General features: G+C 41.3%; 1 protein-coding gene across 3 annotated transcripts in view; it reads right to left on the reverse strand.

The window, feature by feature from the left end:
- Nucleotides 1–349: 349 nt before the first annotated feature.
- MAP3K20 (mitogen-activated protein kinase kinase kinase 20) overlaps nucleotides 350–13,999 on the reverse strand; it is an 839,253-nt gene continuing 825,603 nt past the window's right edge. For all 3 annotated transcript variants that reach the window (XM_085645276.1, XM_085645278.1, XM_085645277.1), the window contains exon 20: nucleotides 350–2,641. In XM_085645276.1, coding sequence (XP_085501402.1) covers nucleotides 1,923–2,641 — 719 coding nt within the window. In that variant the 3' untranslated portion in view covers nucleotides 350–1,922. The remainder of the gene's footprint in view (nucleotides 2,642–13,999) is intronic.

The following is a 13,999-nucleotide window of genomic DNA, read 5'->3' on the forward strand; positions in this document are numbered from 1 at the left end:
GCAATAGAAATACCAATAAAAATCTGCGCTGTTGTGTTCCCCCCCCCCCCAAAAGAGCAACAAAATGACCCCTTATGACTCACATTTCTGAAACCAGAGCTCCACATAAGTAAAGTGTGAGCTCAGAGCAGACCTGCTCAGTTTCCCCACTTAAGGACAACTCCAGCGCCATTCTAGTGCTTCATGTCTATGATTGGTCTGGTGAAATTTGCCTTTAGAGTGGGGATACAATATGCGTATTGTAGCATGGGCTGCTCGGGATGGTGGAAGCTCATTGGTGTCTCAGGTGGACTTAACGTCCAAGATAACATACTTTGCTAGACCGGATGTAGTAAACACATACATGTACTGCAGTAATTTGACTTGGTTTTATTGGGACAAGATACATTATTTTAGGTAGAAAGTACTACTGCTTGAAGTGCAGATGCGGAGAAAGAGAAGATTTTACACTGGGTTAACCTTTAGATGATAGTAGACGTGATCATTTCTTCTGTTGCAGACAAGTTCTTCATAGTATTTTAAAGTCTTGACAGTGCGGATATGCCCAACGAGACAAGCACCATAACATACCATAATTGAAAGTCCAGCACGATGTTGAGGCAGACTGGTGGTGGGCATTATAGTTGTTGTACACCATTTGTGGTAGTTTTTGCTGTCTGCACCCAGGAAACACTAGTCATTAATATCAGCACTAGGCAGACACTAGGAATTGGTGTGAATACTCCGATAAACAATCTTTAATTTATGTAATCAACAAATACCAGCAATGAATGTCTGTACAAACAAGTCATTATAAGTTGTTGGTTCTTAGTTTCACAAACATCAATCATTCATTTCTGCACTAGGTAAACACCAGTCATTGAGGTCTGTGCTCTCCAAAGACAGGTCATTTGTTTGAAAAACTCTTTCATTTAGTCAACATTCTTCTCTATATTGTAAAACCCTCTCAGCTCAAAAATGAATACCTAAGGGGTGTAGGATGCTTAATTGTTGTTCTATAAGTTGTGTCATTGTAGATGTCATTTTGAGCTTCGTTGATGGACACTACTGTATGCTCCACCGCTATATTGTTTGTTATACTTGTATAACTTAAATGCCAATAAAAAATGTATTAAAAAAAAAAATGAATACCTAATCTCTTTACACCTACAATTTTATACAGTTGCACTGTGGAGTGTCCTCTGTTGACACATGATAAATAATATCAATAAATAGTATGATATATGATAATTAATTTCGAAGTATTTACTCTTTGCTTTCAGTTTATATCCCTGAACGACAATACTGCCTTAAAACCAGCCTCCTTGAAGAAGGCACACCATACAAATGAGAAGGTGAAACTGACAGCACATTCAGGGATCTACCTATCATGTCTGTCATAAATAGGGCCAAAATATACAACGTTTGTTCACCTGAGCTCCCCACTGGTTGAGGCCTGAACATTCTTTTGCCACAACATCCCAGCCTCCAGTACAGAAACTACATATCAGATACAGCACGTTTTCCACAATATTGTGCAAGAGTGGTATTTTCAAATTAAGCACCATAGAGTGAAAAATACACATTATGCAATGTAAGGATGGGATAATAGTTACCACAATACAATGTGGCACATAGGAGTCAGGTGCTGCTTTAAAAATATATTTTAGTAATCTTCCTTTGTAAAAAAAAATAATAATATTAATTTAAAACACAGAGAAATGGGATTCCTCCTAAAACAAAGTTAAGAGGAATCAACTTCCCTATTTCAATATTTGCTCTTAAGTCTTGATGCCACAGTTGCATGACGGAGGCAATTTGAAGTATGATATATTTTCAGATAAATAGAATAAAAACCCATTACCACAGTTCATTCAACATATAAAACGTATTCATACACACTGAAGTCATTCAATGCGAGGCGCTAAAGTGCGCATCCACAATTATCTCCGTCCACGGCCAGCTCCCTTCGCCCTATCTTTATTTGGCTTGCTGCTAGCTGGTTGTCTATGATGTTTTTTAGAATGTTCTACTTTGATCCAACCACCTTCATTAACCTTGCTCTCTTCATCAACTTTTGAGTCACTCTCTGGCTTAAAATTCATTCCAGGTATGTGCCTTGGTGGAAGCTGGCCAGGCTTCTGGGGTTTGTGGTCACTGGTCCTCGGCTGTGAGGGGTTGTGCAAGGTCTGAAAAGGCCTGTACAATTTTCCAGATGGTCTTTGTGTCGGGCTAACACGTGGGCTGCTTCCGCCACTCTTTCTGTCCGTGGGTGATCTGTATGAATTTGTACCGTAGTAATAGCCATTGCTTCGTGTACCAACTGATCTGTCTCGCTCTGAAGGACTATCAGACGCTGTACTGGAAGCACTACTTCCCTTGGAGTTTAGATGTAGTGAAGACATGTTTCGTGACACTAGGAGTTGAGTGGGCGATGCACTCCTGGAATAATTTATCGATGTGATCTGGAAGCTGGTTGGAGCTCGTGTCCGGCGCACAGCTGCAGAATACGAGGCTTGGTCATGGAGGTATGGCATAATGTGAGACAGGTTAGACAGACTGGAGGCACTGGGGGAGTGACGTAAACCACTGGGATGTTGTAATGAGGCCTTTGTTTGCATCTGACGCATTCTCAGTGTGTATATCCATTCACAGTCAACACCTGCAACACAAACAGAAAGATGCAAATAAGTCACAGTATTGGCTACTGGTCCACTTGACAATATGTATGGGCTGATTGTAAAGAGGGGATTGTGGCTATCATTGGCATTACAAAATAATTACTTAATAACCTACAGGCGCTAGGGCGTAATGGTAGGGTGTAAATTTATTGGGTATTAATGAGCACTGAGATGAACAGAAATTGAAAACCATCTTCCTCCCCAATGTTTAACAACCTTCATATTGAAATCTAAATACCCAATGAGACTTCACGATCATTCAATCTTAGGCCTCTCTGCTGAGACACAGATTCACAGGTAACTTGAATGAAATTACCAAATGATTTCACAAAGGCTAGTGAACCTTGAACGACTTGAGGCCAAAATGTCTCAATTATTCCATAAAATCATCAAATAGAAATGTACTAATAACCTTTTATTAAATACATAAAAAAAGAGAATTGGCTGGATTAGAATGCCCCATATAACGTTCAAAACCAAGTTTGCAAATGTTATCTTTCTATTCATAAATATTATCCTTATAAATCTTGTAGGGGCACACTTCAGAGCTAGGCGTACACAATCACAAATATATTGCAGAGCTTGCAACCTAAAATTACAGTAGATCATAAATACAGTTACAGAATATTTTGCTCTGCCATATCACCTTAATTTTTATTTGTGGACTGTCACTCCACAGACAAAAATAAAGCTTCCTTAAATGATATTCTACAAGATTTTAAACTGTGGCTGGATTTTACTCTGTATGCCCTCTAACTGAAGCTTTCTGCACTATCAATTTCATAGATTTAAAAAGAATTATAGTTTAACAGCTTACTTATTAGTGTCTCGGAGACCATGATGCAAACATTTCTAAATCCAAGGTATCCCATCTGCAAGAACCCCTCATTACAAATAAGTTTGCCAGAGAACCGATGGGAGCAGTTAATAAGTGGAAAGCCCAATGTACTACTGCAATGGTTTTATGGTAGCCACTTGTGATTCCCAATTTAAGGCACATACCTTCAAAGAGAAAGCTTTTTCAGACAGACAATTAGGTTTTCAGAATTGTTCTTGTCCATCAAATTTAAAAAAAGGAGCAGCAACTGAATAAAATAATTCTATACTGGAACCCAGTGTTGCTTGTACTTCCACTTCATATACGTAATGGTGGTGCAGCAAATGTCTGTGACCTAGTGCCCTTTATAATTATTGACTTCATCTGCATGAGCCATCACCCTCCAATACTGTTACTCGATACGTGCTATTATATTCTGTAAAGTCTAAAATGTGTCTGTCCGTTCTCTAATTTCGTTTTCAATACATTTACTGTAAGAAAAGTAAGGTTGTAAAGGAAGGAGTAAAATTCACAAGTAGGTCTTGGGATCCCAACCATGCAGTGCTGCATCCCTTTGTGTCACTGTCCTTCACCTGACAAATTCATGCTCACTAAATTCTGGGGGCATGACGTCTAAGGGTTCTAGGGGTACCATGCGGTCAGACGTCACACTACGTGCCCAAAAACATTTGGTCATGTGCAAATGTGCTGGGACTACGTGGGTAAGAGCAAGAGTGCTGGATGCCACACCCTTTGCCCATGGGATTACTATCTCAGGCCACAGACCATGCTCAAAGGGCTGTAGAGACACAGACCAGGACATTTGCTGAATAATAACAATAAAAAAGACAAGACATTAACAGGAAATACTTTGTCAAATGGGACTTATGGTGCTTGTACTCAAGAGTGAATGTTTGCTAAAAGATAAATCATATTTCTCTATAAATCAGACCGAATGATTAGAATGTCAAAACCAAATAAAATATGAAATTCAGAAGTTACACCAAAAATGTCATTACATTATCAGTAGACCATTTTAGGATACCAATCAAGAGACGCAGAAAACAAACGTACACTTCTGCACGTCTGTGTGCTTAAAGCAAACACCTTTTTTATGGAGATTTTTCGACCAGACATTTTATGGAGTTATTGATACAGCATTGCCAAACAACAGACAGGTAACAGCGCTATACATTAGATATAATTAATCTTAGCACAGAAAGACATTATGGGAAATCACAGTAGTAGGCAAAGGACATAGCTTGAGAGCTGTATGGCGACAGAAAATTATGATTAAGAATACATGCACAATACTGAGAATGTTAATGCAACTTGTTATAGACAAACATGGATTTATAAGTGTTAAAAAGCGACAGATGTAAGATTATCGTTAGGGAAGAAAGAGGAGGTGATGGCTTCTGACGGGTTATTGAGAATATATCTGTCTGGTTAAGTACATTTTCTATGAGCTTAGATTTATTAGATTTAAAGATGTGGAGCCCCAGTTTTTGTGAGGTGGGGTAGTTGTGGTGAACGGCATTAATTGTAAGACGAAAAAGGCTTACAGGTATATCGAGCTTCAAGTGTAAGCCATTTTAGAGACTTAAGAGCAGGTGTCCCTCACATTTTTTTGTCCCAGGTATAATTTCAGTTGTGGGGTGGAAGATGGCTTTGAGAGGGGCAAGGTGAATTTTAGATAATCTGGTTACAATGGTGTTCCCACATTCCGTGCCAGATATCATCAATGCCTGTATGCTATTTCTGAGATATTTTGGGGGACTGAAAGTCAGAGCTTCAGTTGAAATCTAGCAGTTCTATTGGTTTTCCTGATGTGGTTATCAACGTTTAGTTGTGTGTCCAACGTGAGGCAAGCAATTTCTCTGATTTTACTATGTTGAGGCAAATGTTAAGGGTCTGGGGTTTATCAAATTATTCTTGTGGGAGAACCACGGAGCTCTGTGGTGATAGTGTAAGATTCTTGGGGCATATTATCAAGCACGGCGTTAAAATTATCGCCGCTTTAGCGGCAGAAAACTGCAGCTAAAGCGGCGATAATGGGCTTGATAATATGACGCAGAGAATTCCTATAGAGGCCCATGTTCACACCAGAACATGGGCTTCTATGGGAATTCTCAAGAGCATATTATCAAGCTCATTATCGCCGCTTTAGCGGCTGTTTTCTGCCGCTAAAGCGGCGATAATTTTAACACTGTTTCTTGATAATATGCCCTCTTGTTTTTTTGCTCATAGAGTTTGAGTTTCATGTGGAGGCTTCTGATATGAGAGTACACATGCTGAGCAGAGTGAAACAATATATGGTTTAATGTTTGTGGGGGCACTCTTACCATGGCTTTACAAATATAAGGCTAGTTGGGATCTAGATACAAGGCATGTTAAACGCAAAACAAAAATCAAAGAAAATAAATCAAAACAAAAATCAAAGAAAATAAATCAAAACAAAAATCAAAGAAAATAAATCTTCAGTGATTAACAAATTAAAAAACCTTGGCTCTTGTAATCGGCAAAGATTGAATCAAAGTTACATTGGTACGCTTCCAAGAAGAACCAACAATCATCAAATGAGAACAGCTCACGACCGCCCATGTGGATGCAGCAGTCCTATATTGACTAGGATAGACAGCTAGATTTCGACGCTACATGCAAATCTTTGCTAATTTGCTAGCACTTTCACCCCAGAAACATAGGTCTTCTTATAATCCATCGCCCCATTTTCCCCATATATTCACTAAAGTAACGATCCCAACTATCTTGGACTTGTTCCCAGGATGCAGACAATCATCGAAACATGGCTTGTTCTTCCTAACATCATTCTATTTTCCCTTTTTTTTAAAAATTGAAATCCACAGCAGCAAGATACATAAAAATATCCATCTCTGATTATTACAAACAATAACCGAGGACATGGTCCTACATGATATAACGTTACATCAAAATAACTTAAAACATGACAAATTTCATATGGCCATAGCACGTTATCCTGCCATTTAATCTCTCAAGGCCCCGAAAACCTATAGCCCCAATTTTCTTTTTCTATGTCCTTTAACAGCATATAGACTATATTCCATATTAAAAATATTGAACAGCTTGGCTCGCCACATTTCGAAAGAAGGAACCTCTTGTTGTAGCCAGAAGGCCGCTATTGATATCCGTGCCACCGCCGTAGCCATAAAAATTAAGTAACGGCATTTATACATTGGTTTCCCCTGGCGCAGTTCTTCCCCAATCCCTAACAACATCATAGATTGAGAAATGTTAACAGGGGCCCCCGTGATCTCTGATAAAAATCTTTCTATGGATCCTACCAAGGAGTTTAGAGCAATACAAGCATGAAAAACATAAAGAATATCTGCACTATCTGCTCCAAACGAAAGCATTTTCCATGAAGCGCTCTGACACCTTCGGGTAAAGTCCGCGCTATATAAAAACGCATAAAATAAATAAATAAATAAATAAAATCATGCTGGCCCCCCGCTTCATCATCTTGGCAGGAGTATGGTACAGATTAAATAGCATTTTATAATGTTGACTTTTTAAATTAGCTGCTATTAGAATCCTCCCAGACAAATCAATCGATTTCTCCAATGAGATTGCAGGGTTTCCCAGCCAGGTTCCCCATTTAGTATTATACTTTTCCAAGTCATCTGTTCTTCCCTCTAACAATATTTTGTATATTAACCCAATATTTCCCTGTCGTCTAATGGTTTCTACAATTTTAAAAGTTGTAGTACAAATTGGATGTTTTCCTAAAAAGTCCCTTAATTGCAAAAACTTAAAAAATTGGGTTATAGCTAAGTGATATTTATCCACCAACTCTAAGAACGAATATAGACTCCCATCCACCTGATACATATCGCCCAGTCAGATAATGCCCTTCTCCCTCCAGATGGTAGCCACATGATCCCAGAAGATCGATGGTAGCAATCCAGTGGCATCCGTAGGTGTATAAACAGAGAGTACAGGAATCTTAAAACTTCTACAAACTGTGTTCCAAACTTTGAACACAGCGTTTAGCACTTTAAAGCAGGTACTTTTAAAATAGCTGCCATCCAATCTCTTAAACAAAAAATTCTTCACAGCAGGGCCCAGATTCATCTGATAGATTGAGGGGGCATCAGCTGCACTGCTAACCTCTTCCCCAGTCAACAAAATACGTGCATTAACCAAAATACAAGCATAATAATAAAAAGCAAAATCAGGTACAGACCACCCTCCTCTTTCTCGAGAGAGGGTCATATATCACGCAGCTCTTCGCGGTTTCCCTGGAGCCCATATATACCTAGCACAGAGTGATTGAAAATATTGAATTTGTTTACCTGATACCTCCAAAGGCACAGCCCTAAAAAAATACATAACCCGAGGCAAAACATTAATCTTCAATACATTGGTTGTGTCTACTAATGACAAATGTAAATTCTCCCACCTCCCAAGTGACCGTTTTACTCCCACAATAATATCGCCCCAATTGACCTCTACAATCTCTTTTACCGAAGTACATATCTTAATACCCAGGTATGTGGCTTCACTAACCACTCTAAAATCGCTACCCATTATTTGACTTGTACATAAGATTTGGGTTTTGGCTGTGTTCAATTTATATCCTGATGCCGCCCCAAATTTCTGCGCTAAATATTCTATTTCAGGTACTGCAAGGCCTGGATTTAAGGTAACGATCGCAATGTCATCGGTGTACGCCAGTACACAAAAATGATCTTGTCGTACAGTAAAGGGTATAATCTTTTTACTCCATTCTAACATAATAATAAAGGGGTTAATATAAAGCGCAAATAAAAGGAGTGAGCATGGGCAACCTTGTTGTGTGCCTCTAGAAATCGCGATAGTCTCAGAAAAGCACCCCATTGAGCATATTTTAGCCGTGGGGAGGTGATATAGGGCCTGTAAAGCTTGAATATGTCCCTGCCCAAACCCCATTTGTTGTAGGCTCCTCCATAAAAAATTCCAAGACACACGATCAAATGCTTTTTCAGCATCGAGTAAGACCAGCCCTAATTCTCTAGCTTCTACCTGTGCTATATCAAAAAGGGTCACTACTCTGCTCACATGATCTACCGTCCCCCTTCCTGGTATAAAACCATGTTGTTTTAAGGATACTAAGGGTGTTATAACTTTTGCCAACCGTGTAGCCAAGATTTTTGCATACATTTTACCATCACAATTAAAAAGGGAAATTGGACGGTAGGACCTGGGTACCTCAGACGGCTTCCCCTTTTTCTTAAAAATACAGATATTGCCCTCAGCCCAGGATCGCGGTATCTCCCCTTTTTGTGCCGTTTGAAACACCTTAAGCATATCAGATTTAACGTCTTGGAAAAAGGTCTTATAAATTTCCAGCGGAAGTTTAACCGGTCCTGCAGCTTTCCCTACGCCAAGAGTACTGATAGCTTGTTCTAATTCCCCTAACGTAATAGGCTCATCTAGCATCTCGGCATCCGCCTGATCCAGTTGGCCCCACAATGAGGCTGGTAGTCCATCAAAGAACACCCATTGTCCTGCCCTGTATACAGTTCTGTATAACAATAAAAAAAAACATTGAGGATTTCCTGAGGGTCAAACACCATAACCCCGGACACATTTTTAATCCCAATTGTTCTTTGTTCAACCTCCTTTATGCCTAATTTGTGGGCTAAACAACGTCCAGTGGCCTCCCCATATTCATGGCACTCTTTTTTATAAGTTTGATATTTTATGGCAATTTCTTTACTCCATTCCAAATTTATTTTAGCCTTACACCAAGCTAAGTTATTCTGTAATGCTGCAGTATTATGTCCTGCAGCTAGTCCGTTAGCCAATTCCTCTTCAGCAGTTTTAAGTTAATTATATAATACCTGCAATGCCAGCTTGGCTAGTTTTTGTTTATAAAACCCATAGCTCTGAGTTTCCCCTCTAAACCCGGCTTTGAATGTATCCCAAGTAACCCCCCAAGACGCAGAGTGCCAATTAATCTGAAAGAACTCCTTTATCCAAGCCTTCATATGCTCAATAAAAATATCATCCAGCAAATGCTTTCTATCAAACGTGAAGCTCTCAGGACTACACACTGCCAAAGTGCCGGGATTTCTGCTACCACTGGCGCAAGATCCGATGTCACCCTTGGATACACACAAATTTTAAGCCCTGTAAATAAAAGCGAGGATAAAAACCAATAACCAAGACTTACAAGCCTATCGTGTGGGTATGAATAGAACGTATATCCTGGGTCTTGCCTATGCAGATTACTCCAGGCATCCATCAACCCGTGGTCAGTTAACAGTTGACATAAGGCCTTGCATACCCTGGGCTCCCTGCCTTTATAGTTCTGTCCACGGTTTTGGAAATCTTCATAAGTCATATTTATATTGAAGTCCCCACAGAGATATAACGGGGTGGGCCATGTAGCAAGCTCGCCATTTAGATATTCCAATTTTGGGGCTTCGTCAAAGTTAGAGCCATATACTGTACATAGGGTAAATGTTACTTCCCCTACCCTACATTCCACAATGGCCCACCGTCCATACGTATCAGCCAGTATACGTCCAGTTGTTTGGATAGAAGGTCTTGCTAAAATCGCCACCCCTCTAATCATATTTGACTGCCGTGAGGTTACTAATACTACATAGCCTAATTCTGACAGTCTTCTGTTTCCCCCATGGAATGTGCGTCTCCTGCAAACACACTACATCAGGCTGGATCACCCGTAGCTCTGTAGCCAGCCTCTGCCTCTTATTATGGTTATTTAACCCACACACATTCAGTGTACATATTCAAAGTCCTATCTTCGCCATATATTCCACATTAGTATTATCGTTTGTTCAGGACCATATATAAATGTTCTCAAGACTCTACTCCTTTCTTTGCTGCTATGGATCATTTTCCTTCCCCCCCACCATCCCCCTTCCTCCCATTACTACCCTTACCCCCATGAACCCCCCCAAACCCCCCACCCTACCCCTACAGTGAGCCTTTAGGACTGCTAGTCCTAGCGATGACATGCTCCCACCACCCAAAAGTGCCTCCCACACCCGTGTAATACCCCATGTGTAGTAGCCGGTCCACAATTTCTCCGATTAAGCACAAAATAGGAAAAGAAAAAACGGAAAAAGAGAAAAACATCTAGCAAACACAAAAACATTCCAAAATTCCTTACTTATTCGCTTCCCCCCTGTGCGTATATGAAATAGTAATGCTCTTTGGGTATAATACATCATAAGCAGAAAAGGATAGTAAACATAAACAGATAGGCTCCGAAAAGACTCTGACAAATACAACTATTAACCCTAATGTGTAGCCCAATGCCCCCTTTGACCAAACTATCTACTTAGTCTCTTTAAGAGATTGCAAATATTCTTTCGCTAAGATCTCAGATGTAAATAACCTGGTATTTTCTTTATAAACAATTTACAGTTTGGCTAGATTAAGTAGAAAAGCTTGGGCCCCCTTAGCTTGAAATGGTACAATAAGTTGGCGAAGTTGCCAGCGCTTTTCTACTGTCTGATGACAGTAATCTGGTCTGACAAAGAACTCCACTACCTTCCCAGCTCTTTTTCTATCAGGCTGTGCCAATTCAAATACAGCTTCACGTGCCAAAAAGTTATTAAGCGAAATCAATATAGCCCTAGGTTTAGTCACTGCTGCAGTTTGAACAGGCTGGGCCCGAATGGTAAAGGGGAAACGATGTGCCCTCTGCACCTCTCTCTGCCAGTCTCATTGGGAGAGTTCAGGGAACGCCGAGGTAAATAGTTCAATAATTAATTTACGTGGAGCCTGTCCTTCCAGGCCCTCTGGAATTTGAAGGACTCTCAAATTATTTCGCCGGGCCCTGTTCTCTAAGTCGGTGAGGTTCCACAGCATGTCATCATTCCCTGTTCGCAGAGTCTCTGTCAGCGTTTTTTGTGCTACTAGCTCATCCTCCAGACATGAAATGCGTGCTTCTGCTTCAGTAATCCTTGTAGTAAACTCTGTACACGTTTTGGCAATGCATCGAACTGAATTTTGCATTTTACGACAGACATTTTGTGTCCTCTGGCTCTCTGCCCGTGTTTCCTCTCTGTGGATCATTATCGTTTGGTATATGAGAGCCAAAGATACATCTTCTGCTGGTTCCGTCGTTCTCCGTGCCAAAGAATCTGTCCTATCTGTCTCATCAGGAGGTCTAATCCCTATATTTACCTCAGGTAAAAAGGAGTTAACTGGGTGCCTAAGATCCTCTGTCAGCACCCTATTCTTACACAATGTCTGAGGGCTGCCCTCCGATGAGTCCCCTCCCGTGTCCTCTGGGGCTGTACTGCTGTGTTCACTCAACTCATCCCTTTGCTGATTCATCTGTATCTTCCCTTTTCCCAGTGCCTCATCACTGGATACATCTGAGTGGTCAGACAATGAAAAGAACTTTTCTACTAAGTCCACCAATTCTGCCTCCTTCATAAAAGGCCCACCACTCTGCTGTTCAGCGCCTTTAACAATACCAGCGCACCCAGCATCGCTTCTTTCCTGAATGTCAGTACTTGCATTAGGAGTTATAGTTATATCAGGCCTCACAGGCATCTCGGGCTCCAGCTCACCATTACTCAATACTGTCCTGGCTGGTGATGCTTCTACAGGTTGTGCCATGCCATTGCCATTGTCCATATCATTATCATTATTATTACCTGGTGTAGGGCTAAAGTCACTCACTGCAGTAGATTGGGTAAGCAGGGGTGTACCAGAACCCTCCTCCACTAACCCCTGCACCCCCAGACAATCACCAACCTCCTCATACCCCAATGTCACAGAGGGTGTTTCCATTTGGGTGGTCTGAGCCTCTTTTTCCTGCCTTTTCCCACCGAGAATAATTAGGGGATAGTTTGCTTACCAAAGCGGTTAATGGTGTCTCTTCCATTTAATACAGGCTTCTTGCCTGCGCCGGTAATGGTGCTGGCGCTGGTACTGGTACTAGTAACGCACTCCCCCTTGGTTGTTTTGCCGCTTACGTTTGAGGCATTCTTGCCGCTTGGTGTCTCAGTGGTCTTTGCTGCAGCGCCGGCATCAGCCTGAAGCCAGGGCTTCCCTCTTCCGCCTTTTTGTGGCATTGTCAGCGTTCTCCTGATTCCTCCTCCCGAGCCTCCAATTCTCTTGCCTGCAACTGTTGCAATCGGGCGTCCCAGTCTCCACTGCCAGCCCCTTGCAGACACAATGTATCCGGTGCGAAGACCGCAGTGACGCGCACACCGAGCCAGGAATGCAGCCGCAGCGAAACCCAGCAAGCCAGTGAGTCACAGCTGCGCTCAGGGCCCGGTCTCGAGCAATATTCAGAGCCCGCCTTTGTCCTCTTGCTTTCTGCTGCGAAACAATCCTCTCACGGGTGTGGGAGCATAGGAGCAGCCAGCTCACTCGTCACCATCTTGCCTCACCCATCATTCTACTTTCCTGTGTCAGATCATTCCACAAGTACACAATTGAAATACATTATTTAATTTTGTTTCATAAATCTGTTTTTCTTAAAATCTGTTTTATTGAGCTTTCTGTACAATTCACATGACGGAAAACAAAACTAACCCCGTATCTTATGGTTTATATGTTGGGCAATCATCAGTAGGATACAATCAACAATGAGATGAATCAAATCTACCAGGATTCTGGCCCATATCCTCCAACCTCGTCAGTAACCCCACACAACAAGTTATACTGTGAACAGCTTATGCACATCAACAAACCACAATGTGATTGTGGGTGTCCCAGGACAGAACGACCCATAAATCTATTTTTGTTGTACTCACTGAAAAGTGGATCCAAAGAAAAGCTTTTTGTCAGCTTCTATCAATTTCCAGATGACCAATTAGGCCATGAAGAACAAGGCGGTGCAATATTCAATTAATTTCAGCACATCACATCTCAGTGAGAGCTGTTCCTGCTCCTGTAATTTGAGGCAGGGTCATGATCACCACACAAAACAAACGATGAAGGGTGTTAGTGTTTTGTCTGCTTAAACTATTCACAGGCTGTGCTTAATGGATTGGTTCTTTCTGATTTTTTCTAGCCTCGGATATGGATGTGATGATAACTCAAAATATGCAACAATAGAGTAGAGATCACGGGTGGCCTCAGATTTCATGACACAGAGGTGATAAATGCTTCAATGCATAGTGCTGAATTCTCAGAAAGCTCTCGCTCTGCAAGCAAATACCTCAAGACCTTCAATGGCAGGGTGTTTTCAGAGGTTTTTTCCTTTAACATGCTTAGATAGCTCATTAAATTGTCAACCTATTTAGGCTGTGCAAAGGCTAGAGCTTCTTGAAAAAGTGAAAGGTCTGGTTTATTTGCCTTCGACCGAGATACAGATGAGCACCTGCTCCATTGCAGTTTGCACTAAGCAGACCCCGCAGCTTTTCATGAATCCTGATTTTACCGCAAAATTCTCCAAGGTGCGCAATGCCCCCAATTTCATGCACAGGTGTCGTAAAAAAGAGCAAAAGTGTTTACATGCCTGCTCCTTCTCCGTAGTGCGGGAGCAGGAAGGTTACGCCTGGAC

Source organism: Triturus cristatus, chromosome 3_1 (assembly GCF_964204655.1).
Source record: "Triturus cristatus chromosome 3_1, aTriCri1.1, whole genome shotgun sequence".
In the NCBI taxonomy this organism is placed as follows: domain Eukaryota; kingdom Metazoa; phylum Chordata; class Amphibia; order Caudata; family Salamandridae; genus Triturus; species Triturus cristatus.